Below are 24,778 nucleotides of genomic sequence, written 5' to 3' on the forward strand. Positions count from 1 at the left end.
CCTTTTTTCTCATTCTTATGCACACATATTTATTATTATTATTATTATTATTATTATTATTATTATTGTAGAAATGTAAAAATGCTATATGGGATGATCATATTTAATAAAATCAGAAAATTAGAGAAATGGGAATGAAAATTGGAAAATTGGAAAAATGGAAAACTGAAAGAATAGAGAAAGAAAACTGGAGAAATGGAAAAATGAAAAACTAGAAATGGAAAAACAGAAAAACGAAGTAAACGACCCCGAAGGTTTTGAAAGTAACGTGGGACAGGGTACAAAGATAAACGTTTTTCTTTTGAATGATTTTCCAACAATAATTGGTGGAGGGGATCGAGAAGAACATCCAATTATCTTGCCTACAGGCATTTGATTGCTTAATTAGTGGAGGAAGGGATTGGAGTAAATCCAAATTGAAAATGACAACAAATAGACCCGTGAACAAACGACAACACTTTCAACTTTCCTCAGCTGCATATATATATATATATATATGTTATGCAATTTTATTTTTTTTTGAGTTCTACAACTCTTTTATAATGTAGTATCTGTTCATAGCTACTTTCTCAATTTACTAAAGCACAAAGAGTCAATACTATCCCAATGAGGCTCAAACTCATGACCTTTCATTTGAAAGAGCTACTTCATGCGATCTAATTTTTATTTGGTGAAAAAAATAAATAAAAGCTATAACTCACATTTTTCTCTTAAATCAATCAAAACAAATCACTTTAGTAGCACAAATTATTTTGTTGACTAAATTTCATCATGGATATTGTGGACCACGCATGTTGTTTTAATATTGTTATAAGTTCATAACATATGAACTGTAAGTACATAATAATAAGAGTAAATACCGGCGGAGGTCCTCCGACTTTGGTGGCACTGCCACTTTTAGTCCTCAACTTTTAAATCAACCACTTTTAGTCCTCTTACTTTTTGTTTCTAGCCATCTATGGTCCTTTCGTTAAACTTGACCATCTAATGCCGTTTTCTAAAAGATAATTCAGTCCTTTCATAATTAATTTATTAATTAGTATGTTTAATTTCCTCATAAGAATAGTCAAACAACGATTTCCCAGCTATGAACGTGTACAAAACCAGCTCGTGAATCAAAATGGCGTACAAAAGCTGGTACGAAGGTTGTGCCAAAACGACGTCGGGACATCTCAGTATGACTCGGCAAACATAATAATTAATAAATTAATTATGAAAGGACTAAATTATCCTTGAGAAAACGGCATTAGATGGTCAAGTTTAACGGAAGGACCATAGATGGCTAGAAACAAAAAGTAAGAGGACTAAGAGTGGTTGATTTAAAAGTTGAGGACTAAAAGTGGCAATGCCACCAAAGTCAGAGGACCTCCACTGGTATTTACTCTAATAATAATATTAATTATTTATATCAGATAAGGAAAAAATTACCGTTCAGATGAACATTTTGAGATTAAAGGGTTGGATTTCAACCCGAGAAGAAAAACTAACTGAAAAAGTATACAGAAATTTTAATTTGATAATTTAGAAGTCTTTGAATATTAATAGACTTTTAAAAATTCTTTAAAACACTGAATCGAATACCAGTAGACTTTTAAAAATTATTTAAAAGTCAAAATCGAATGCTATCATATTTTTTAAGACTCTTTATAATTATTTAAAATTTTATAAAAATCTTTATTGACTACACAATACACACCCTAAATTAATTAGAATAAATAATCAAGTTACTTTTCTTCTTGGTGTAATCCCTAGCTAAGTAGATTAGACAATCTTATACTTTCAAAAAAAAAAAAAAGATTAGACAATCTTATCTTAACTATAATAAAGTTATATGGTTTGGGAAGTAATTAATGTTACAATTATTATTTTGGTGAGTAACTAGTATTTGTCCCGTGCGATGCACGGAAAATATGTTATAAAAATATACCTTATATGAGGTTTATTCATATATAAAATTTTTGTTATTTAATAATTATTATGTGTGAATTCCTATGATAAAATTATGAACATAAATATATTTACAGTTAAAATAATATTTAAGGTGTGTGATTACTATAAATCTTAAACTATATTAAAAATTTAGTACATAGTATTTAATATTACAAATTTTTAAGAACTTAGTAAACTACAATAGTAATTGAATTACAATTTTAGAGTCACCACGGATCAAAATTTTTAGACCTTTGAGATTTCTAACTCTAGATGTAGCAACATACAATTGACCTTTAAAGACCAAAATCACAATTTTAGTTCGAACATTGATTTTTTCTTCCAAATACTATCGAATTAAGTGTGTAATCAATAAAAGATGAGAACTAATAATTCAAGAATATAATCTTAATGTTACTAAGCCACTTCACGTCAATTAAGTTGGAGAGTGTTGTTAGATAGTATCCGATGAATCCACGAATAACGCATCTTTGTCTCCGTAGTCCTCAATATGCACATCAACAATCTTAAATATTAGGCCGCCTAGCTATGCCATATATTAATTTCAAACTTATGAACTTCGGGGTTGCATGCAATAAAAAGTATATTTTAAATATACTAAGGGTACATTATATATGTATGTAAGGTACTTTCAATATAAAAATAATGTATTTTTAATATATTAAAAATGTATTTGATATTCATGATCGATACAATTATGTGGACCATCGTTCCTCACAATAAATTGCCAGTAGAAATTGAAATATAAATAAATATAATAAATAAATAAATAAGTAAATATATATATATATATATATATATATATATATATATATATATATATATTAGAAACTGTCCGTGAAAATTATTATCATTATTATTATTATTGCAATTATTATTATTATTATTATTATTGTTGTTGTTGTTGTTGTTGTTGTTGTTGTTGTTGTTGTTGTTGTTGTTATTATAACTAGTATTTGCGCCCGTGCGATGCACGGAATGGATTTGTTGTAATATATTAAGAATATTTGGATCGATATATAATTATTTAAATTAAAACATCAAATATTATATAGTGCAATTGAAGGTATGATTTGGATCATTTATGTGTTTTTATGTTATTAATTGCTCAAATTAATAGCTAATATGTAGATGTACGCATGCGGTGCTGTAACTTTGGAGATTTTATTTATCATTGTTCAGTACTTTTATAAATTAGTCAAATGTGCTCGTTCTCTAGCAACTCAGTTATAAAAATGAATTGATATCCTAATTTATTTAGGGAAAATCTATTTTTTGTCTAGATATATAGCAATTTTTCCATTAAAAAAAAAACATAATATCACAAATTGTATTTACATACTATTGAAACCTCTTTGTAGACAACATTGGTAGTAACAACACAATCTTGTCTATCTTCGTCTAGAGCTAACACCTTTAGTCCAAAAGGATGGGTGACTCGGGTGAAAATATATAATGGTAGAATTTCAGTCAATTAGTGATCCTTTTATATTTTCAGTCAATTAGTAATATCAAATTCATTTTCAGCCAATTATTCTTTTTTATTTTTACTTTTTTTTTTAGTCAATTAGAATATTAGATGCATTGATATTTTTACCTAATTTCTGTTCCAGTTATAATTAATAATGTAGAATATTTTTATTGAAATATTTTCTTTGTATTTTTAATTTAATTTTACTATTGTTTAAAATATGCATTTACTATTGATGATGTAGAATATTATTATTGAAATATTTTCGTCCAATTTTTAATTTCTGTTCCATTTTTTAATTAAAATGCAATGATCTGTCAATTTATTTTTTCATTTCAATTATGGATCATTTTTTTATTTGTAGTCAATTATTAATATTCATTTCCTTTTATAATTTCAGTCAATTACTAATATCAGATTCATTTTTAGACAATTATTTTTTTTATTTTCAGTCAATTAGATAATTAGAATATCAGATGCAGTGATATTTTTACCTATCTGAACCATTTTTAATTAATGATGTAGAATATTTTTATTGAAATATTTCCGTTCCATTTTTAGTTTACCTTTACTATTGTTTAAAATATGTCTTTACTATTGATGGTGTAGAATATTATTATTGAAATCTTTCCTTTTCATTTTTTTTATTTACTTTTACTTTATGATGTAGGATATTATTATTGAAATATTTCCGTTCCATTTTTTATTTATGTTTCATTGCTTGAAATTGTGAAATATTTATGATATAATTGTGATTTAATTTATTCTACTCTGTAATATTATTGTGAAAAATTAAAATGCAATAATCAGACAATTTTCTTGTCCATTTTAATCAATTATGGATCATTTTTTATTTTTAATCAATTATTAATATTCATTTCCTTTTACAATTAACCTAATTTCTGTTTCTTTTTTCATTTTTAATTTTCAGTCAATTATTAATATTCATTTTATTTTCTAATTTAACTAATTTTTGTTCCATTTTTAATTGATGATGATGTAGAGAATTATTGTGAAATATTTATGTTCCTTTTTTTAATTTACCTTTACTATTTACTATTGTTTGAGCAGAAAATCAAGTAAATAGAATTTTGTTTTTAATTATATTATAGATTATAGATTATAGATTATAGATTTTCCAGCAATCCAAACACTTCGATCCCTTAGTATCCCATCAAAAAATGGATAAAGAAAAGTCATTTCATTAATAAAATTAAAAATAATTAAATTAAATCTAATAATGCTATATTTATTTGTAATTGTATATTGATTTCATTTTGAAATTATTGGTTCACATATTTGAATTATTTATTTTTTCTTTAATTATTATAAACAGAAATGATATTGTACTAATTAATTTATGATATTTATCAAATTATATTTTTTAAAAATATAGTGTTTTACCGGCAATTTATATCATGCACTAGGGCGCGCATTGCATTGTGCGCCTTGATGCAATACATAACTATATAAAAAGATACACATAATTGTATAAATAAATACACATAATTGTATAAACAAACACACATAACTGTATAAAAAAATACACATAATTGTATAAATAAATACACATAATGATATAAACAAATACACATAATCACGTCAACCCCCTTCCGCGCCTCCCAAAACGACGTCGTTTTGAGAGACGCGGGACGCACAGTGCTGAGCGCGTCGTGGTGCAGGGTATAACGATTGTGTTTTACCCATGCGTTGCACGATTTTTTTTTTATATTATGAATTTAAAATTAAAAATAGAAAACAATGAAAATATATTATAATGTACAATATAATAATATAGTTGGACTTTTATATATTTGGTCAAGTATCTATTTTCATAATATACAAAATTTAAATTTAAATTTTGTATGGTTAATGTTTTTTGGTGTGAGAATTTTTTTTGTATGGTTAATATAATCTCTAATCATGTTGTATATTTAGATAAAGTTATTAAAAAAATCACATAATTAAGTTTATTTATTTCTAATTGTATTTCATATATATTATAATTCTAAAAATATGAATACTAACTAAGAGAATTGTATTTAGAAATCAATAAAAAAATGTAAATTCTAAATTTTGTATAAATAAATTTAAACTCCAACCGGACACATTTCCTTATATGATTGTATAATACATTGTATATACACATAATATTTATTAATATGTATATAGAAAAATTCTATAATATAATTTCATTAATTATAATTTATATTGATAGATTTATAATTAAAAAAATTATATTCAGAAATTTAAAAAGTAGCATTTAAATATTGTATGATTATTATAGTGTATAATTGTATGTGTATTTTTTTAAAAAAATTATAAATATTCATGTTTTGTTAATTTTATACTTTCATTTCTTTAATTATATTTCATATTTTATTAATTATAATTTAATGAAATTGTCACAAATATTTCAAGGGAATAAATCTTATATTTCTCAGTTTCAATAATTATATTAATTATAATTAATAAATATTGTGGCAATTACCATAATAATTTCATTAATTATATTAATTCTAATATTTGTTCTCTTCCAATATTTAAACACATTACCATAATTATCATAATAATTACACGAAAGAAGGAAAGAAAATTATTAGAATAATTACCATTAATAAAAATTAGAAAATTATATTAAAAATTAATTATATATTAAGGTAAGTATAATTTATTTTATGCCAATAATATTATACATTAAGTATATATATATATATATATATATATATATATATATATATATATATATATATATAATTATAGAAAAGGAGATATAATTTTAAAAAGTAAATTATTAATTAGATTGCCTAATATAATTGTCCTACTAATTGATTCCATACTACTATGTATAATTCATATATTTGAATTTTTTAAAGCTAAATACTTATTAATTACCTTAATAATTAAGATAATTTTTAGTCAATCAATATTCAATAGTACTAAGTGTATTACTTCGAATTTTATAAATAAGATATAATATTATTAAATCAAAATAATTAAAATAATGTGTCCATATAACAAAAGATTTTATAATAGTAATTTTTATTGCATAATAGAATTTGTCAATTATTAAACATTGTTTATGGTAATTATTGTATGACATTTAATACTAAGATTATTATGTATAATTTTTATAATTAAGGTATAATATTATTAAATCAAAATGATTAAAAATAACGTGTCCACAATATAAAATAAATTATACTTGTCTTAATAATTATTTATTAATATAAATTTACAATTATAAATTTGTATACGAAAAAACATAGAAACTGAAACTTCTGGTTAAAAAAAAAAAAAAAAAAAAAAAAAAAAAAAAAAAAAAACTCTCCATTTCCCTTTTTTTTTTAGGTCACCAATGGATTGTATTTATAGGTAGAGAATGTGAGAATTATAAATTAATAATATAAGTTTCATTTTCCATTTCCGTTTCTATTCAGTCAATTAGAAATTTTTTATAATTTTCAGCCCATTAATAATATACATTTCCTTCTTCAATTTGCATAATTTCAATTTCGTTTTCCAAATCCGTGTTTCATATGTTATTCCCATACATAATATTCACGTTACTATAAATTGATTAGCAATTAATACATTTACAATACCATAATTATGCAATATTACCAATTAATACATTTTAATTAATTTACATTAAACATATGCTTACCACGGAAGAAAATGGGATATAATTTAAAAAGTAAATTATTAATTAGATTACCTAATATAATTGTCCTACTAATTGATTCAATGGTTGTATAATTCATATATTTGTAAACTTTTTAAAGCTAAATACCTATTAATTGCCACAATAATAATTAAGATTATTTTTAGTCAATCAATATTCAATAGTAGTAAAAGTATTACTTTGATTTTTTATAAATAGGATATAATATTATTAAACCGAAATAATTAAAAATAATGTATCCATAGTACAAAAGATTTTATAATGCTAATTTTTATTGCCTAATAGAATTTGTCAATTATTAAACATTATTTATGGTAATTATGCTAAATTTACAACATCAAATAATATCTCAAAATCAACTTAGTACTTAAAACTGAAATTACTATACAATAATATTTTCCTCAAAAATAACAAATAATTAAACTTTATTCCTTCTCAACTTGTTCATCCCGAATTCCTATCCATGTTCACCTGTATAAAAAATTTTACACAAAAACAGAATGTAGACAAAAATTAGCATAAGCTAAGTAAGTTTCACTTCACCCCATAAAATAATGGTTTGAATTTTTTATATTTTCAAAACTCATAATTTCATACTTTTCCAAAATACATGTGGAGTTATACATTTTCTTGTATGGAGAATAAATAGTTATTTATGGAGAAGTAACCAAACTTTTTGAAATCCACTTTGAAATTGGACTAAAACCTATGTGCACACCCCAGAAGATTCCAAGCCACTGGGTAATATATGATCCAAGTAGTTAGGTTTTCCTACCTACTACCACTCAAACAATTTGGAAACGGAATCATAACTTATGTGATACACTCTCATGTGATTCTAAGCCCAATGAGTAGTAAATAGTCCAAGTAAATAGTACTCACTCTTACTTGGACACCACACAATATATTATTTTCTCAAAATTTCATTATTTCTCCACAAATAAATACTTTCTCCACAAAAATACAATGTTCTCCAGAATATATAATTTTCTCCAAATACCTTTTTCAAAAAAAAAAAAAAAAAGAAATACAATTTTCTCCACATGATTTGTCCAAAATATAATTATAGTCCATAATCCAGTATTAATACAACTTCACAATGCTACTATGTATACAACACCAAAAATTTCAAGCCAAGTATTTACATAACGCACGAGTTCTACAAATCGAAACTCATTCTCGATATTTCGAGAATCACCACTCACAATATTACTATTTATCGATAAATGTACTTGTGTTCACATGAATAACATATATTATATAATATCACATATAATATCACTACATACAGTACTCGGGGAAAATAATAATTTTGGTGAATATAAAATCTTACCCTCAAAGGCAAACTTTCTATAATCTTAATAGCATCCTAACCACCTTGATAAGAAACCTGCATGTGAATCAAATAAATCCAATAATAATAATAAGCGAAGCATATTATTCATTGATCATCATCATCATCAATCTCAACAAACTTAGATTTAAACAAAAGAATTTGAAGAGTAGAAACAATTACCTGAAGTAGAGATTAAGTGAATGAGTTTTGCTAGGATTGAAGAAAACGTACGAATATATTAAAAATCATGAAGAACCAGTAGTGTGAGGGAAGATGAATGAATGCCAAAGTCTAAAAATTTGTATTTATAGGTGAAAAATAGTAATTCGAAACGAAAGTATAATAATTTATTTAAAAAATATAAAAAGTAAAGTAAGTAAGGTAATAAAATTATTATTATTATTATTATTATTATTATTAGATTAAATTAAATATTAATTGTATATAATGTCTATATATATATCACACAGAATATTTACTATATTTAATTATTTAATTATTCTTTTACTACCTAATTTATATATTATTACTATCAATATATACATCTAATCTAATCTAATATATATATATATATATATATATATATATATAATATCACACGTATATATATAAATGACTATATATATAAATTTTTATATCTATAATTATTATTTCAATATATATGAATTTACAAAAATGGCCCTAAGTTTTGGGGGGAAAGTTGGTTTGGAGGATTTTACTTTTATATAGAATTTGTCAATTATTAAACATTATTTATGGTAATTATGCTAAATTTACAACATCAAATAATATCTCAAAATCAACTTAGTACTTAAAACTGAAATTACTATACAATAATATTTTCCTCAAAAATAACAAATAATTAAACTTTATTCCTTCTCAACTTGTTCATCCCGAATTCCTATCCATGTTCACCTGTATAAAAAATTTTACACAAAAACAGAATGTAGACAAAAATTAGCATAAGCTAAGTAAGTTTCACTTCACCCCATAAAATAATGGTTTGAATTTTTTATATTTTCAAAACTCATAATTTCATACTTTTCCAAAATACATGTGGAGTTATACATTTTCTTGTATGGAGAATAAATAGTTATTTATGGAGAAGTAACCAAACTTTTTGAAATCCACTTTGGAATTGGACTAAAACCTATGTGCACACCCCAGAAGATTCCAAGCCACTGGGTAATATATGATCCAAGTAGTTAGGTTTTCCTACCTACTACCACTCAAACAATTTGGAAACTGAATCATAACTTATGTGATACACTCTCATGTGATTCTAAGCCCAAATGAGTAGTAAATAGTCCAAGTAAATAGTACTCACTCTTACTTGGACACCACACAATATATTATTTTCTCAAAATTTCATTATTTCTCCACAAATAAATACTTTCTCCACAAAAATACAATGTTCTCCAGAATATATAATTTTCTCCAAATACCTTTTTCAAAAAAAAAAAAAAAAAGAAATACAATTTTCTCCACATGATTTGTCCAAAATATAATTATAGTCCATAATCCAGTATTAATACAACTTCACAATACTACTATGTATACAACACCAAAAATTTCAAGCCAAGTATTTACATAACGCACGAGTTCTACAAATCGAAACTCATTCTCGATATTTCGAGAATCACCACTCACAATATTACTATTTATCGATAAATGTACTTGTGTTCACATGAATAACATATATTATATAATATCACATATAATATCACTACATACAGTACTCGGGGAAAATAATAATTTTGGTGAATATAAAATCTTACCCTCAAAGGCAAACTTTCTATAATCTTAATAGCATCCTAACCACCTTGATAAGAAACCTGCATGTGAATCAAATAAATCCAATAATAATAATAAGCGAAGCATATTATTCATTGATCATCATCATCATCAATCTCAACAAACTTAGATTTAAACAAAAGAATTTGAAGAGTAGAAACAATTACCTGAAGTAGAGATTAAGTGAATGAGTTTTGCTAGGATTGAAGAAAACGTACGAATATATTAAAAATCATGAAGAACCAGTAGTGTGAGGGAAGATGAATGAATGCCAAAGTCTAAAAATTTGTATTTATAGGTGAAAAATAGTAATTCGAAAGGAAAGTATAATAATTTATTTAAAAAATATAAAAAGTAAAGTAAGTAAGGTAATAAAATTATTATTATTATTATTATTATTATTATTAGATTAAATTAAATATTAATTGTATATAATGTCTATATATATATCACACAGAATATTTACTATATTTAATTATTTAATTATTCTTTTACTACCTAATTTATATATTATTACTATCAATATATACATCTAATCTAATATATATATATATATATATATATATATATATATATATATATATATATATATATATAATATCACACGTATATATATAAATGACTATATATATAAATTTTTATATCTATAATTATTATTTCAATATATATGAATTTACAAAAATGGCCCTAAGTTTTGGGGGGAAAATTGGTTTGGAGGATTTTACTTTTATATATATATAAATTAACAATATTATTATGGTTTTGTGAAAATTAAATGTTGATTATCAACATTTAATTTTCACAATAACAATATTATTATGGTCTTGTGAAAATTAAATGTTGATTATCACCATTTAATTTTCACAAGACCATATGGCTTTATTATATATAGGATTATTGTTATAATTATTGTCTCTATCCTTATTAATATAAAATAGCCACAACATCCTTTATTATAAAAAAAAAAAAAAAGCATAACATTTGAAAAATAAAATAGTATAGATGAAATACAATTAAGAATAAATCAATGTAATTATGTAAATTCTCTCTATAAGTTTATTTGAATATGCACATAATTAGAGATTATATTAATCATACAAAATTTTAATTTTAATTTTAATTGTAATTTTGTATTCTATAAAAATAATAAATACTTGACCAATGGAAGCTCAAAAATATTATTATATTAAACAATTTAAAATATTTTTATTTTTTCTATTATTTATTTATATTTATAATAACATAATTTTTTGTCCGTGCATCACGCGGATGAATTACTAATTGACTTAATAATCACAAGATTCTAAATTCAACTCTCTATAAAAGTTATCTATTGATTAAAGAAATCAATTATGAACAACCTAAGTTGCTTTACTTTATGATAATTTGCCAACTAAGTTAACATTAACAAGACTGTGATCGTTATCATAAACTAAGGTGATTTTTCTGCCTTTTTTCTCTAATTATTATTTAATTGGCTGGTTAAACTATTCACCGAAAAATTCAATTTGACTTATAAGCTTTGACTGAACGGAAGAAATCAATTCCCTCAATTATTATTATTTAAACTTTAAAAAAAAACAAAAACAAAAACGTTAATTATACACAAAACCCAAAATTATTATACAAAGCATCTATTCCATTTCATATGGTGAAGGCATAACTTTTTAAGCGTAGACAAGTAGAATCTCTAACAAATTATTGGACTTTGGTGTCCAAACCTCAACACGTACACTATCATATATTTTACTAATAACAATAATTCTAGAGGTTTTTTCTTAAAAAAATTATTATCTTAGGTCATTGAATTTTATTTACAAAAAATTAAATTCTTAAACTTTAAAAAGTTACAATTAAAAATATTAAAAATTTAACACAATTAAACTAATAACTTATTAAATTATTATAATTAAGTTAAATAGCCGATAAAATTTGTTGAAGTGCCATTTTAATTTTTTTTTTTTAAATAATAGTCATTGAGAAGACAGAGGGGCATTTGACTTCTTCGATTGTTTGTTTATTTTTTTACTAATTACTTTTAGATAATCGACTATTTAGTTTAATTGCATTAAATCAAAAAATTAATATATTTAATTGTAATTTTTTAAAATTAATGATGTTTAATTACTTTTTTTTTTATTATAAATTTTGATGTCCTATTTAACTATTTCCCTTAAAATATTATTAAACTTTATTTTGATAAAACTTTTCCTCACATATTTCAATAGTGCCATACAATGATTATTATATTTTGCAGACAAACAACGCTCACCACCCTTGCGTTGATACATATATTATATACTAGTTTTTTTACGCACATTGCGCGATTGGGATAATACCCAATATTTTTTTTAAAAATAAGTACTTTAAAGTATATCAAGGTAATATTATATTATAATTGTTCATGCATAGATAATTTAATGTTAAATTTGCGTATTTAAATAGTCAATTCTAAGTTTACAAATGCAAGATAATATAGTCAAGATTGATTATAATTGTCAATAAAATAATTGTATAGGTATGGTTGAAACCAAATACAGGACATAAGGGAGAACAAATAAAAATTAGGGCATAAAATATTAAATATATACTAATATTGAAGAGCTAACTGCTGATTGCCAAACAAAGACATTGCGAGATAGTTTCCCACTTTAATTTGTTGTGTTATTTGAATACTCTTTTTGTCAATAAATCTCCAAAGTAGTTAATATGACTGGCTTAATCATATTTTTTTTATTTTTTAAAACATTTATTATCATTATTATTAAATATATGTATACCTTTAAGTCATTTTACATGTTAATCTAAACAGCTTTTTTCAAATATCTTTTTACCAACCGTTGATATAATTCGCTAATAGAATCCGTTAACGCTAACCGCTAATTGCTGATTGTCAGATAAGGACATTGCGAGATAGTTCTCACTTCAATTTGTTGTATATTTGAATACTCTTTTTGTCAACGAATCCCTCAAGTAGTTAATATGTTTGGCTTTATTAATTATATATATATTTTTTTATTTTTTCATGATATTAATAAAATACTTGGTAAATAAATATATAGCATTATTTTGTATTATAACTTTGATATTTAATTAAAAAATAGTGAATAAAAAAGATAATAGACAATGTAATGAATATAATCAATTGATGAATCTGAATGTAAAGAATTTTTACATTGGAGAAATATAAAGACAATATAACTAATAATATTATTTCTCTTAATTAATTTATTGATAATTAATTTTTTTTAATAAAGACATTGAAGGGACAATGTAACGAATATAATCAATTGATGAATTTGAATGTAAAGAATTTTTATATTGGAAAAAAATAAATACAATATAACTAATGAAATTATTTCCCTTATTTAATTTATTGATTTTTTTTAATAAAGACATTGTAGACACATAATTCTAAATTAAAGAAATGCATATGTATTATTTTTTGTTGTAGCTACTAAATTATTATTTAATTTAATAAGGGTAAAATAGAGTACTAATTATGCCAACTTTGATTGGGATAGAGTTCGAACCTAAGACCTTTCTTATTGAAATCAATGAATAAGTTAAATGTGAATTAACAGAAATTAAGAGAAAAGATAATATTTAACGGAAAAGTTAATGGATAATCATATTCATTAAGGATAAATTAGGAAATCTTAAGGAAAAATTAAAATCTGATCAATCTGAACCATTCATTTAATTAAAAAATTTGACCGCCATTTTTTCTACCCATTATAGGCCTAACTCTCTTGGACTCTTATTATATTAGTATATATATATAGTATATAGTATAGATAGTAGATATGCGTTGAATGATCACATATTAACATTATATGAATACATGTATGTCTAAACTGAATTTATAAAACTATCTTTTTATAATTTTTTTACGCTTATCATCTTATTCAATAATTAATTTTACAAACACCTTAATTTCAAGGGAAAATCAACGATTTGGTCCCTCAATTGTTAGCGAAATATCAATGTAGTCCCTTAATCACGAAATCATCGATTTAGTTCCTGGAAATAACTGTTTTTAGTTGATTTGGCCCCTCCGACCGTTCCCCGTTGAAAATCCGGCGAAGGCTCCGATTAGGCATGGGTAATTTAGTCTTTTCACACCATCTTCTTCATCCTCCTTGACTAAGCTTCACCGGAAAACGTTCGTCGACCGGAAAATGGAGCCAAGTCCATCTATCACGCTCGGCGGGAAATACCTTGTGTTCACTTCCGTTGCGGAGCTGGAATCTGCCGCCATTATTGAAGCTCTCAGACCTAAACTCAAAACCCCTATCTATTCCATCGGCACTGCAATACCTAATTACTTCCCTATCCAAGGCGATGGCGATGAAATTAGCTGCCCAGATTACCTCACCTGGCTTGATGCTCAACCCGCGAATTCTGTGTTGTATATTTCTCATGGAAGCTTTCTCTCACTTTCGGCTGGGCAGTTGGAAGATATCGTCGCCGGCGTCTGTGAAAGCGGAGTTCGTTTCTTCTGGGTGGCGCGTGAAAACACGGAGCGGCTGAGGGAGAGAGGCGGTGAAGCTTAGTCAAGGAGGATGAAGAAGACCAAGAACTCAGAGATGTTATCAGCACAGCTTTTGTCTTGTTCTTTTTGCCTATAATGTTGGATTTGGGATCATTATCGTCTGTGTTGATTAATGGGAGTATGTTCTCCGACATTGTACAACTTATGATTTGATCCAAAACATGTTTGAACGGACCGGGTTCCTGGTCGAACACTCTCACCTGAATTCCTATCTTCTCATCGGCTCTGGCCAGGTATGCTTGATGGTATCTGGTAATCAGTTTCCAGACCGGATTTGTGGGATGAAATAGGTACCGTACCAGGAAATGGAACACGAATTCTATGTTGGGAAACATGTCCCCGACATCTTTCTTGAAGGATTGCATTAGGGAAAGATATGGGATGAAATACTGGTCGGATTTCATACTCAGCCATGGAATTTTCTGCAGAAACTTTTGATCTTCATCTTTGAAGAACAGTGAATCGTAATGATCAATGTCGTATTTCGGATTGAGAAAGATAAATGGACTTGGCTCCATTTTCCGGCCGAGGAACGTTTTCTGGTGAAGCTTAGTCAAGGAGGATGAAGAAGATGGTGTGAAAAGACTAAATTACCCATGCCTAATCGGAGCCTTCGCCGGATTTTCAACGGGGAACGGTCGGAGGGGCCAAATCAACTAAAAACAGTTATTTCCAGGGACTAAATCGATGATTTCGCGATTAAGGGACTACATTGATATTTCGCTAACAATTGAGGGACCAAATCGTTGATTTTCTCTAATTTCAATCATTTAACTTATTAGCTATTAACTTTTTAGCTTTAAGTTATCTTTTCAGTTAAATATGCCAAAAACAACCCAAATTCTATAATTACATTTTAAAAATGTCAACCAAACACTGATTTTAATTCACATTCCTGGGCTCGTTCGGTTCGCGGAAAACATTTTAAGGGAAGTGGAATTGGAATTCCATGGAAAAACAATTACTAGGAAGATGAATTTAATTGTTTGGTTAGATTTGAAATTGTAAGGAATAATGAGTATAAAGACTTATATGCCCCTACAAATTAATAAAAGTAATATAATTAAAAAAGAAAGTAAGGGTAAAATAGACAATCTATTTACTTTTTCTTCCCATCTTCCATGAAAAACAAAATCTTTGGTCCAATCAAAAATTTTATTTTCCTCAAATTTGAGAAATTCATTTTCCAATGAAAAATAAATTTCATGAACCAAACACTAAAATATAACATTTTCCTTCACTTTAAGAAAAATTTCATGAACCAAAAATGAATTTCATGAACCGTATGTTTTATACCAAACCCTCGAGAGCGAAAGTTGATGCTGACGCATGACCAGTTCCAGGAAAGAGCCCCATGTTCTGCCAACCCATTGAGCATGACGCTATTGACACACTTGTCACTTGTGTTATGCATTTTAGTGAGAGAAAAAACAAAAGGATTATCTTTTAGCAAAATTGTGTTTCGCGCTTCCCAGTATTGGTGTATGCTGTACAGAAGTTCAGCTCATTAATGGCGGATTTGTAGTCTTCGGGGTTACTTCTCATCTGGGTTTTGCATAATTTTAATGCACTTGGCTCTGGGAAGCTTCGGATTTCTCCCTGCGTCTTAATTCTACTGTGTTTTAGCTTGGAGGTAACTAAATTGGCCTTGTTTGTATTTCGTTTTTTTTTTTGGCTGCTTTAGCTGAAAGGGATCTGATTCTTTTGGCGTATCTAATTTTGTTTCTTGGTTCAGAGTGGATGGGTAGTTTTCATATTCGTCATTAACGACATTGTTGCTTTGCTTATACTGCTTGAAATTTCTCTTTGATTTGAAGAAACATTTTGTTGGTGTTGTTTGTCGTCTAATGAATGCTGTTCTGCATTTTTTTTTAATAAATATTTTATTTCCATAAAGAGAAGAAGTAGAAAGCAAGTCTCCCTGCTAAAGCTTTGTCCCTCTGGATAAAAAAATATTGATGCTTTGCTACTTGCCATTTGGTTGTCTGGTTATTTTTGGCATCTGAAGCTTTGAATTAGCAATTCTTTGTTCCATTCTTCAAATTCAGACATATATTCATTATTATTAACTTTAAATGTTATTGCTGGGACTCGAATCCGTGTTTCTGTCGCTCTGATCTGATACCACTTTTAGACCGAGCGCTTACCACTCACCTAAAAAACTATAGCTAGTAGCGAAGGTTCAACTTTATTTCTTTGTACCGCCACACATTTTCGAGACGCTGGGTGCTGGACTTGGCATATTAAGCCCTTTACCGGCCTCTGCCCAACAATCCTCCAACCAGGTTGCTAGACTTCGCCTTTACCGGCCATATGTTACCTTCATTCCTTCATTGCCACATGTTTTCTTTTCCCCTTTGTATTTGCAGTTAAATAAAGAAGCAGAAAATAGGGTTTGTTTATGCAACTCTGACAGTTCTTCATTTGACTCAATTCAGCTAGTGGTGAAGCTCTGGGGTTCAATAATCAATGCACTTCCCAGCTGTATTGTTACTCTTTTTGGCACTTTTTCCCACAGCATTAACACAAACTATCGAACATGCTGAACTTCTAATTGAAACAACTGCAAGGATTTCGGATACGGATGCTAATTATATATGTGCTACCATTGATTGGTGGCCTCACGAGAAGTGTAACTACAACCAATGCCCTTGGGAGTCATCTTCTGTGTTAAACTTGGTAAGGATCCAAATGATAATTATGTCCATAGAGATCATCAGCATTCTTATACACCTCAGCTCAATTTTTTGCAGTTAAATTTTTTTTCACATTTCTTAATTGTGTTTTGATCTTTTCAGGATTTATCTCACCCCTTTTTTGCCAAGGCTATTCAAGGTTTGTATCGATTCGTTAATGCTAATGCTCCTTCCATGTTTTAAACTAGTCCTGCAAAGCACGTTTTCCAATTTCATATTGTATCTCACCTTCAAGTTAATTACTATGCTTTATTTTGTTTTAATTAATTAATTTTGGAAACATTCTCCTCTGCGGATGTGTATCTCTTTTTGACCATTGCAGCTTTTGAGCATTTGAGATTGCGGCTCGGGGGTTCATTGCAAGACCAAGTTCTTTATGATGTGGGCAATCTGAAGACTCCCTGCCATCCATTTAGAAAGCAGAAGGACGGGCTGTTTGGATTTTCTAATGGATGCCTACCTATGGATAGGTGGGATAAGCTAAACAGCTTTTTCAAGAGGACGGGGTAATGTATACCTTTTCACAATCCTTTTCTGTCCCCCCCCACTTTGTTTCTAATTGTTAAGAGTCCCACATTGATAAATAAGAGAGAGCATATGGGATTATAAGAAATAAGTTAGACTAGCTAACAATCTTTTAGTGTGGTAAATCTTAGCCCATTTGTTCTTGCTTCATGGATCGAATACTTTCCAGAAAAATTTGTTAATACATCAAGTGAATTTCGGGACCTTTGCATTTCATCCAAAAGAATTCCTTGTTTTTTAAACTTTCCATTCTAGTTATTCAAAGACTTTGGTCGATCTCTTTTCTTTTTGTTTCACTTCCCTAAAAGGATAGCAAGTTTATGTTGTGGTTGAGCTTTTTGACAGTCTGCCATGGTTGAGATCCTCTGCTTTGTCATTAGGTACAAACTCATTTCATAATTATGATAATTTCTTGTCAAAAAATAATTGTTTCAGAGGACTTGTTACATTCGGTTTGAATGCATTACACGGGAGACAGAAGATAAAAAAGCAATGGAGAGGAAACTGGCAATCCAGCAATGCCCATGATTTTATTAAGTACACTATTTCCAAGGGTTACCAGATAGACTCATGGGAATTTGGTAGAGTACTTGAAATCTATTTATTTATTTTTTGAAACACTCATGATTCTTTACAAGGTAGTATATGTTCAATACTTTCTCAATCTTTTTTTCAGCTCAAAGAATCAATGCCCCCACCACCGGGGACTCGAAATCTATTTGTTCCTGAAACTTGTGCAAATGTCCCCTTCTATAAGTGCTATACAATACCGACTTTGGATCACTATTTCCTTTTGCTGTTGCAGGCAATGAGCTGTGTGGTACAGGTGTAGGTGCAAGTGTTGATGCCGAACTATATGCAAAAGATGTGATCAGACTAAAATCTCTCATAGGTCAACTGTATAAAGACGTCGACCCAAAGCCTCTTCTATTGGCACCTGGAGGGTTTTACGATAAGGTGTGGTTTGAGAAGTTTCTTGATGTTTCAGGGCCAACCACTGTCAATGCTTTGACACATCATATATACAATCTAGGACCAGGTAAGTTAATAAAACGGGGAAAATGCAATTTTAGTCCCTCAATTGTTCCTTGCTAGCGGTTTTAGTCACTAACTTTTTACCGTTGCAATATACACCAGTTGCATTTCTAACTCCTGAAGCAACAAATTATTAAACTCTATTGAAATTTTACTTAATACATGGTTATTTTAAAATTTTATTATCTTTGTTCTTTATAACATTGTCAGTTTTGGTATTTAATCTGCAAAATAGAAAATTAACAACCTTCTTTCTTAATTTTTTTTCCTTTTCAATTGTGGCATATCTTCCCTATTTCCCTACACACCCCAGTTAAAATCATGTTATTTATTTTACAAATGAAATATCGAGACTAAATAAGATTATAATTAAAGAAGAAATATTAAAAAAGTACTAAAATACGCATGTATTAAGTAAAATTTTAATAGAGTTTAATAGTTTTGTTGCTCCAGGGGTTAAAACTGCAACTTTTTTGAAGAGTTAGGGGTGTATATTGCAACAGTAAAAAGTTAGGGACTAAAACAACTAGCAATGAACAATTGATGGACTAAAATTGCATTTTTCCCTAATAAAATTTACTAAAACCATTATTATTTACGAATGTTTTGCATTTTATGTAGTTAGAATAATGCATGAAAAGTTATTGGACAAAAGTGAGCATAAACTCTTGCATTCAAATGGATTAAAAAATAAAAAAAAGAACCTTTTGCCCCTCTATTTTTTTCCGCTCTCAAAACATTTTTCTCCACCAAGATAGAAGAGTGAAACACATTGACTGAGCTTCGTATTTTTAGATCTTTACTAAATTCTGGTTCATTTAAGTGTCGGGGATCATGAATCTGACAATGCTACTATGAATGTTTGAATGAAACCTTACAAATTCTGTTTCAGGATCCGACCGCAATCTCATTAGTAAAATTTTAAATCCCGAGTACTTGGATAAGATATCATATACATTTGGAAACCTTACACAAACCATTCAAGCAAATGGTCCTTGGGCTTCAGCTTGGGTTGGAGAATCTGGTGGCGCCTATAATAGCGGTGGGCATAATGTGTCCAACACCTTTGTCAACAGTTTTTGGTAATTTTCTTTACTATGCTTGAATTTGTATCGAAAATTGGCAACTCAAACACAATTTTGCATTAATATGTGAAATTTTTACATGGATAAGTTATCAACATCTTTATCTGAAATGGAATTTAAGGTATGTAGATCAGCTTGGGATGGCGGCCAAGTACAAGACAAAAGTTTATTGCAGGCAGACATTAATCGGTGGAAACTATGGGCTCCTTGACACAAACACGTTTATCCCGAATCCTGATTATTACAGGTTAGGCGAATTATTTATAAAATTCAAGAATAAGTGGTGCTGCTAAATGAAATGTATAATGAACTTTTTAAGTTGGTTATTGAAAGATTCGGCTGAATTTGGATTACTTACTCATGTTCTGTTCAATTCAGTGCACTTCTATGGCATCGTCTTATGGGAAGAGGAGTGCTTGATGTTAACAGCAATGGATCGCCATATTTACGTTCTTATGCTCACTGCACAAAAGAAAGAGTAAGCACCATGTGTATCTATTTATTTGGTACTAGAATGAGTCACATGGGCTGCCTGGAGACCTATATTTTTTATGAAAAATTTTAATAGAGAATTAGCAGGATGATAAAAACGGTAAGATATTCTACGCCAAAAGCTATAGCTCATAGCAAAGGTTGGTTCTGATACCACTTGGTAAGATCGAGTGCTTGAGTTAATTTCACTTTTGATCCTATGACTATTGGGGTCTTATTAATTTCAATCCACAACTTTCAATTAGTACCTTAACTAATCAATTTTTATCAGGTCACCCCGGCCAAAACGCACCGGAAAATATTAATAGGTAAAATAAAGAGGGTATTTTAGTCTTTTTACTCCTCTTTTCTTTCTTCTTTACAATACCATCATTATTTTACCTATTAATATTTTCCTGTGAGTTTTGGTCGACAATTTGGTCGGAGTGACCAAAATTGAAAAAATTGAATAGTTAAGGTAATAAATTGATGGTTTTGAAAGTCGTGGATTGAAATTAACAAGACTTCAATAGTCATAGGACCAAAAGTGAAATTAACTCTCAAGTGCTTACCATTACGCCAAAAGCTATAGCTCATAGCGAAGGCGCAACTTTATATATATACCGCCACCACATTTTCGAGAGGCAGGGTGCTAGACTTGGCCCTTCACCGACCTCCGCCCAACACTTCCCCTATCCACCGATTGTTGGACTTGACCTTTCCCCGGCCTCCGCCCAACAGAGTTGTAGTGCTTTAGTATATACATTGATGCATATAGGGTGTTCCAATTCTTTTTGAGATTAGATTCATTGCGTTTCTGTATATTTAACTTGCTGCAGTTGTGTTTGTACAGGCGGGTGTCACGCTGCTTCTAATAAACCTAAGCAACCAAACAGAGTTCAGCGTTGGCGTTAAATCCACTACAAGCATCAGCTTGCATGCCAGTGTGAAACCACATCACAAGAAAAGGTCGTTCCTGCACGGTCTAAAGCAAACGGTTTCATGGGTAGGAAGTAAGGCATCGGACGCACCATTGTCACGAGAAGAATACCATCTAACTCCAGAAGACGGGAACCTTCAAAGCAGAAGTGCGCTCCTGAATGGAAGACCATTACAGCTTAGCGAAACTGGAGACATACCGAGTTTCTCACCAGTCCTCCAAGATGTAAGCTCTCCCGTTTCTATTGCCCCCTTGTCCATCAAATTCATTGTATTTCCTAACTTCATTGCTCCAGGTTGCCAGGAGGTTTGACATATATTCTAAGATTCTGAAACGCTTACTAATGTTTTACTTACATGCATTCTGGCATTCTGCAAATGTATTATAGCTTAGCATAGCACCATGTATCACTAGCATCTGTTGCAAATTTTCTTTCCACTTTGGCATATACCTTCAATATGAATAAATGTTCCAAAATCAATACATTTTTTTCCTTCCACAGTTCATTTTTCTATTTGTCTTGTTTAAGTTGGAAGATTTGTACTGGTAGTTATGGAAATGGAGAAAACTCGTCTGTGAACAGGAAAATGAAAATGTGTAGGCTTAGCTCAATGGTTCAATAGGCAGTATTTGAGAGAAGAGACCCAGATTCGAACCTCGCGGCAGCACTATGGAGACTATGCTCAAAGTGGGCAAATCCCTTGTACGCACCGGCATTTGGCTCTGTTTGTTGAGTCATTGAGTCACTATGATTTCAATCCTTTGAAATGCTTTATCGGGTTTGGAGTGTGGGGCCCTTGGGGTTGGGGATTTAACCTTTTGGGAGGAGGGAAACAAATAAATAGAAAGGTAGGAGAAGTGCCAAATTGCCATATTTATTAGCGAAAAGGGCAAACAAGCCATCAAAATGTTCAAATTAGAAAAGGCTTCATTTCAGTATTTGAATTCGAGCAAAAAAGCAATTGACCATTTTTTTCTTTGCAGCTGCATATTATTGATGCATCTTTCACGTTGGACATTTTTTTTTTTACCTATTAATGAATATAAAAATTGGATTTAATAGAAACTTAATAAGTGGAAAAAAAATTGTTTAGGGCGATGAATGTGATTTAGATTGATCAAACGTAATGGGATTACAGAATAGTATATCAGTAATCTACCACTAAAGACTCCTAACTAATAGGCTAGTAGAGTTAGACTTAATCTCCTACCACAAACTAATATACTATAGACATAACAATAATAATAATAATAATAATAATATGAACCGTACTAACACACCCCTTCAAGCACAAGGTGGGTGAAGCACAACATTGAGCTTGTCCCGTAGTAGAGCAAACCTCGGCCCTGGTAGCGGTTTGGTGAGAACATCCGCTAGCTGATCTTTGGTAGAAATAAAGTTAACCAAGAAGTCCCTAGAAGCTACCTTGTCTCGAACGAAATGATAATCAATCTCCACATGTTTCGTCCGAGCATGAAATACCGGATTAGCACACAGATATGTAGCCCCCAAGTTATCACACCACAAAGTAGATGGCTGTCCAGAGTGCAGCCCTAGCTCACGGAGTAGAGATACAATCCACGTGACTTCAACTGAAACATCGGCTAGAGATTTATGCTCGGCTTCAGTAGAGGAGCGGGCCACTGTGCGTTGTTTCCGAGAGAGCCAGGAAACAAGATTAGACCCCAAAAAGACAGCAAACCCACTTGTACTCTTTCTGTCAATAGGGCAACCAGCCCAATCCGAGTCTGAATAAGCATGAATCGCAGTAGTCGAGGACGGTGATAGACGTAACCCATAATCAATAGTTCCCTTGATGTACCGTAACACACGTTTGACCATGGCCCAGTGATCAGTAGTGGGTGAGTGCATAAACTGACAGAGGCAGTTCACCGCATAAGACAGATCAGGTCGTGTAATAGTGAGATACTGCAATGCCCCCACTATACGGCGGTACTGTGTCGGGTTATCAAACGGTTGATCTGACGGAGATACAGCTTGCGTCACAGAAGCTGGTGTTGCTAGTGGCTTGCAATCCAACATCCCAGACCGATTTAATAAGTCAGTCATACAGCGCCGCTGTGACAAAACCATGCCCGAGCCTGACTGTACTGTTTCAATCCCCAAGAAAAAACCTGGTCTTCCGAGGTCCCGAATCTTGAAGGTAGAGGCCAGACGCTGGAGTAAGGAGTTGACCAAGGTAGCGTCGCTTCCCATCATGATTATGTCATCAACATATACTAAAAGATAAACCTGTGACTTAGCAGAGGTGTAGTAGAAGAGTGAAACATCGGTCTTGGACGAAGCAAAGCCGGCCGAAATCAAGTAGTCATGTAGCCGTTTGAACCAAGCCCTCGGAGCCTGTTTAAGGCCGTATAGAGAGCGCTGTAAGAGACAAACATGAACTGGGTGTGCCGGATCTTCATACCCTAGGGGCTGCTTCATATATACTGTTTTAGCTAGATGCCCGTTTAGAAAGGCATTGTGAACATCCAGCTGTCGTAGTGTCCAGTCGTTCGTTACAGCCATAGAAAAAAGAATACGTACTGTGGTTGGTTTGACAACCGGGCTAAAGGTATCAAAAAAATCTTCACCAGCTACTTGATTGAACCCTTTGGCTACGAGTCGGGCTTTGTAGCGCTCGACTGAGCCATCAGCAGTCCGCTTAGTGCGGAAAACCCACTTGCACCCAATGATCTTCATAGTCGGATCAGGTGGAACTAGACGCCAAGTGCTGTTGTGGAGCAGGGCATTGAACTCTTGGTCCATAGCGTCACGCCACTGTGGGTGCCCAACTGCTTAGGAGTAGCACGTCGGATCAGTCGTTGCAGTTAGGGCCTGGAATTCCTCGGTGGTTCATTTCGTCATGTGACGAAGGCGCATGACATGCCCCCTATCTTGAGGTTGAGTCCGTTTAGCTCGTTTACGAGTCCGTGCAGGTGGTGCTGTGGGCTCAATGGCTAACGACAGTGCTTCTTGAGCCAAGGGAATAGGCTCGGCTACCGGGGACACATACCCTATAGGTATAATGGGACAAGAAGCCCACGGAATAGATATCGGTGGAGCAACCGGTTGTTGTGAACCTGTAGCAAAAGGGAAAACAGATTCGTTAAACCGCACATGGCGACAGATATAGACCGAGGAGTGTTCAACACACAAATTGGTATAGACCGAGTGGTGATAGGCCAAGTGGTCATCCCACGAATGGTCAACCAAGAAGGAATAACCAATCAA

General features: G+C 30.2%; 1 protein-coding gene across 1 annotated transcript; it reads left to right on the forward strand.

Moving 5' to 3' along the window:
* Positions 1-16,175: 16,175 nt before the first annotated feature.
* Positions 16,176-22,042, forward strand: LOC109193594 (heparanase-like protein 1). The gene is made up of 10 exons (XM_019344472.1): positions 16,176-16,424; positions 17,230-17,470; positions 17,590-17,626; positions 17,810-17,993; positions 18,448-18,593; positions 18,818-19,051; positions 19,940-20,129; positions 20,254-20,379; positions 20,511-20,610; positions 21,457-22,042. The coding sequence occupies exons 2-10, from the start codon at positions 17,261-17,263 to the stop codon at positions 21,853-21,855; spliced, it is 1,626 nt and encodes a 541-aa protein (XP_019200017.1). The 5' UTR covers positions 16,176-16,424; positions 17,230-17,260; the 3' UTR covers positions 21,856-22,042.
* Positions 22,043-24,778: the final 2,736 nt, after the last annotated feature.

The sequence above is a fragment of the Ipomoea nil genome, unplaced genomic scaffold (genome assembly GCF_001879475.1).
Source record: "Ipomoea nil cultivar Tokyo-kokei standard unplaced genomic scaffold, Asagao_1.1 scaffold1895, whole genome shotgun sequence".
Lineage (NCBI taxonomy): Eukaryota > Viridiplantae > Streptophyta > Magnoliopsida > Solanales > Convolvulaceae > Ipomoea > Ipomoea nil.